Source organism: Salmo salar, unplaced genomic scaffold (assembly GCF_965601325.2).
Source record: "Salmo salar unplaced genomic scaffold, fSalSal1 ptg001064l, whole genome shotgun sequence".
NCBI lineage: Eukaryota > Metazoa > Chordata > Actinopteri > Salmoniformes > Salmonidae > Salmo > Salmo salar.
The window spans coordinates 77,501-81,269 of record NW_027675607.1 but is presented as its reverse complement, the minus strand read 5'-3'; the positions used below and the strand labels follow the sequence as shown (position 1 = coordinate 81,269).

At 50.3% G+C, this 3,769-nt stretch overlaps 1 protein-coding gene across 1 annotated transcript in view; it reads right to left on the bottom strand.

The window, feature by feature from the left end:
• Positions 1 to 1,319: 1,319 nt before the first annotated feature.
• Positions 1,320 to 3,769, bottom strand: part of LOC106593125 (slit homolog 2 protein) — a 51,070-nt gene continuing 48,620 nt past the window's right edge. The window contains exon 10 of the mRNA XM_082972730.1: positions 1,320 to 2,661. Coding sequence (XP_082828856.1) covers positions 2,507 to 2,661 — 155 coding nt within the window. The 3' untranslated portion in view covers positions 1,320 to 2,506. The remainder of the gene's footprint in view (positions 2,662 to 3,769) is intronic.

Below are 3,769 nucleotides of genomic sequence, written 5' to 3'. Positions count from 1 at the left end.
GGTATCTCTCCTAACTCACAGGTCCTGTGTGTACTGAGGGATGTGTTCGGGTATCTCTCCTAACTCACAGGTCCTGTGTGTACTGAGGGATGTGTTCAGGTATCTCTCCTAACTCACAGGTCCTGTGTGTACTGAGGGATGTGTTCAGGTATCTCCTAACTCACAGGTCCTGTGTGTACTGAGGGATGTGTTCAGGTATCTCCTAACTCACAGGTCCTGTGTGTACTGAGGGATGTGTTCAGGTATCTCTCCTAACTCACAGGTCCTGTGTGTACTGAGGGATGTGTTCAGGTATCTCCTAACTCACAGGTCCTGTGTGTACTGAGGGATGTGTTCAGGTATCTCTCCTAACTCACAGGTCCTGTGTGTACTGAGGGATGTGTTCAGGTATCTCTCCTAACTCACAGGTCCTGTGTGTACTGAGGGATGTGTTCAGGTATCTCCTAACTCACAGGTCCTGTGTGTACTGAGGGATGTGTTCAGGTATCTCCTAACTCACAGGTCCTGTGTGTACTGAGGGATGTGTTCAGGTATCTCCTAACTCACAGGTCCTGTGTGTACTGAGGGATGTGTTCAGGTATCTCTCCTAACTCACAGGTCCTGTGTGTACTGAGGGATGTGTTCAGGTATCTCCTAACTCACAGGTCCTGTGTGTACTGAGGGATGTGTTCAGGTATCTCTCCTAACTCACAGGTCCTGTGTGTACTGAGGGATGTGTTCAGGTATCTCCTAACTCACAGGTCCTGTGTGTACTGAGGGATGTGTTCAGGTATCTCCTAACTCACAGGTCCTGTGTGTACTGAGGGATGTGTTCAGGTATCTCCTAACTCACAGGTCCTGTGTGTACTGAGGGATGTGTTCAGGTATCTCTCCTAACTCACAGGTCCTGTGTGTACTGAGGGATGTGTTCAGGTATCTCTCCTAACTCACAGGTCCTGTGTGTACTGAGGGATGTGTTCAGGTATCTCTCCTAACTCACAGGTCCTGTGTGTACTGAGGGATGTGTTCAGGTATCTCCTAACTCACAGGTCCTGTGTGTACTGAGGGATGTGTTCAGGTATCTCCTAACTCACAGGTCCTGTGTGTACTGAGGGATGTGTTCAGGTATCTCCTAACTCACAGGTCCTGTGTGTACTGAGGGATGTGTTCAGGTATCTCTCCTAACTCACAGGTCCTGTGTGTACTGAGGGATGTGTTCAGGTATCTCTCCTAACTCACAGGTCCTGTGTGTACTGAGGGATGTGTTCAGGTATCTCCTAACTCACAGGTCCTGTGTGTACTGAGGGATGTGTTCAGGGTATCTCTCCTAACTCACAGGTCCTGTGTGTACTGAGGGATGTGTTCAGGTATCTCCTAACTCACAGGTCCTGTGTGTACTGAGGGATGTGTTCAGGTATCTCTCCTAACTCACAGGTCCTGTGTGTACTGAGGGATGTGTTCAGGTATCTCTCCTAACTCACAGGTCCTGTGTGTACTGAGGGATGTGTTCAGGTATCTCCTAACTCACAGGTCCTGTGTGTACTGAGGGATGTGTTCAGGTATCTCCTAACTCACAGGTCCTGTGTGTACTGAGGGATGTGTTCAGGTATCTCTCCTAACTCACAGGTCCTGTGTGTACTGAGGGATGTGTTCAGGTATCTCCTAACTCACAGGTCCTGTGTGTACTGAGGGATGTGTTCAGGTATCTCCTAACTCACAGGTCCTGTGTGTACTGAGGGATGTGTTCAGGTATCTCTCCTAACTCACAGGTCCTGTGTGTACTGAGGGATGTGTTCGGGTATCTCTCCTAACTCACAGGTCCTGTGTGTACTGAGGGATGTGTTCAGGTATCTCCTAACTCACAGGTCCTGTGTGTACTGAGGGATGTGTTCAGGTATCTCCTAACTCACAGGTCCTGTGTGTACTGAGGGATGTGTTCAGGTATCTCCTAACTCACAGGTCCTGTGTGTACTGAGGGATGTGTTCAGGTATCTCTCCTAACTCACAGGTCCTGTGTGTACTGAGGGATGTGTTCAGGTATCTCTCCTAACTCACAGGTCCTGTGTGTACTGAGGGATGTGTTCAGGTATCTCCTAACTCACAGGTCCTGTGTGTACTGAGGGATGTGTTCAGGTATCTCCTAACTCACAGGTCCTGTGTGTACTGAGGGATGTGTTCAGGTATCTCTCCTAACTCACAGGTCCTGTGTGTACTGAGGGATGTGTTCAGGTATCTCCTAACTCACAGGTCCTGTGTGTACTGAGGGATGTGTTCAGGTATCTCCTAACTCACAGGTCCTGTGTGTACTGAGGGATGTGTTCAGGTATCTCTCCTAACTCACAGGTCCTGTGTGTACTGAGGGATGTGTTCAGGTATCTCTCCTAACTCACAGGTCCTGTGTGTACTGAGGGATGTGTTCAGGTATCTCCTAACTCACAGGTCCTGTGTGTACTGAGGGATGTGTTCAGGTATCTCCTAACTCACAGGTCCTGTGTGTACTGAGGGATGTGTTCAGGTATCTCCTAACTCACAGGTCCTGTGTGTACTGAGGGATGTGTTCAGGTATCTTGCTCAGTTTCTGGTTCGAACAGTCGACCGTCATCCCTTCACACCGGCACTTTTCAGGACAGGCCAGGTCGGATAAACAGTCCCCTCCCAGCTTACCGCGGTAGTCCTCAGTACCTAGAGGACCAACGAGATCGGGGGTTTTACAGACCCGGGACACTCGAACGCGACGGCAACACAACCACGACACGACACACACACACACACACACACACACACACGGAGACACAGAGGGACTAGCTAGGAGGCTGGCCGTCTCGTCTTGGCATGCTGAGGCGTCTGCGGGTCGTTCCATGGCGCTTGACGCAACCATGGTTACCTAGATACCTGCCATCACATGGTTAGATCAAGCACATTGGAACAACCTACTGTACAGGACTGGAACAGAGGGAGGGAGAGAGAGAGGGAGGGAGAGGGAGAGAGGGAGAGGGGGAGAGAGGGAGAGGGGGAGAGGGAGAGAGAGGGAGAGAGAGAGGGTAAGAGGAGAGAGAGAGAGAGAGAGAGAGAGAGAGTGGGGGAGAGGAGAGAGAGAGAGAGAGAGAGAGAGAGAGAGAGAGAGAGAGAGAGAGAGTGGGGGAGAGAGAGAGTGGGGGAGAGAGAGAGGGAGGGAGAGAGATGAGGAGAGGAGAGAGTGAGAGAGAGAGAGAGAGAGAGAGAGAGAGAGAGAGGGGGAAAGAGGAGAGAGAGAGAGAGAGAGAGAGAGAGAGAGAGAGTGGGGGAGAGGAGAGAGAGAGAGAGAGAGAGAGAGAGAGAGAGTGGGGGAGAGAGAGAGGGAGGGAGAGAGATGAGGAGAGGAGAGAGAGAGAGAGAGAGAGAGAGAGAGAGAGAGAGAGAGAGAGAGAGAGGAGGGGGGTTAAACACAGGAAGGACCATTATTGTCAACCACAGAGGTACAGAAGGAGCAGTGTTCACCCCCCTGAAATATCCAGTCTGATGTGTGTAAACTGTATATATTTCCTGGTACTGTGTGTGTGTGTGTGTGTGTGTGTGTACAGACAGAGAGGTCAGGGGTGAACCAGGTCCAGGGGTCAGCTGAGGGAGGGGTCAGGGGTTAAAGGTCAGACGTGACAGAGTGTTACTTACAGCCGACATTGTGAGGTACACCTGAGTGAGCGAGAAAAAGGCACGAGGACAGAAAAATGAGGAAAATGGGACGTGGCTCTTTCATTTAACAAACTAAAAAACCCTTCAGTCAAAACCGATTATTATTATTATTATTATTGTT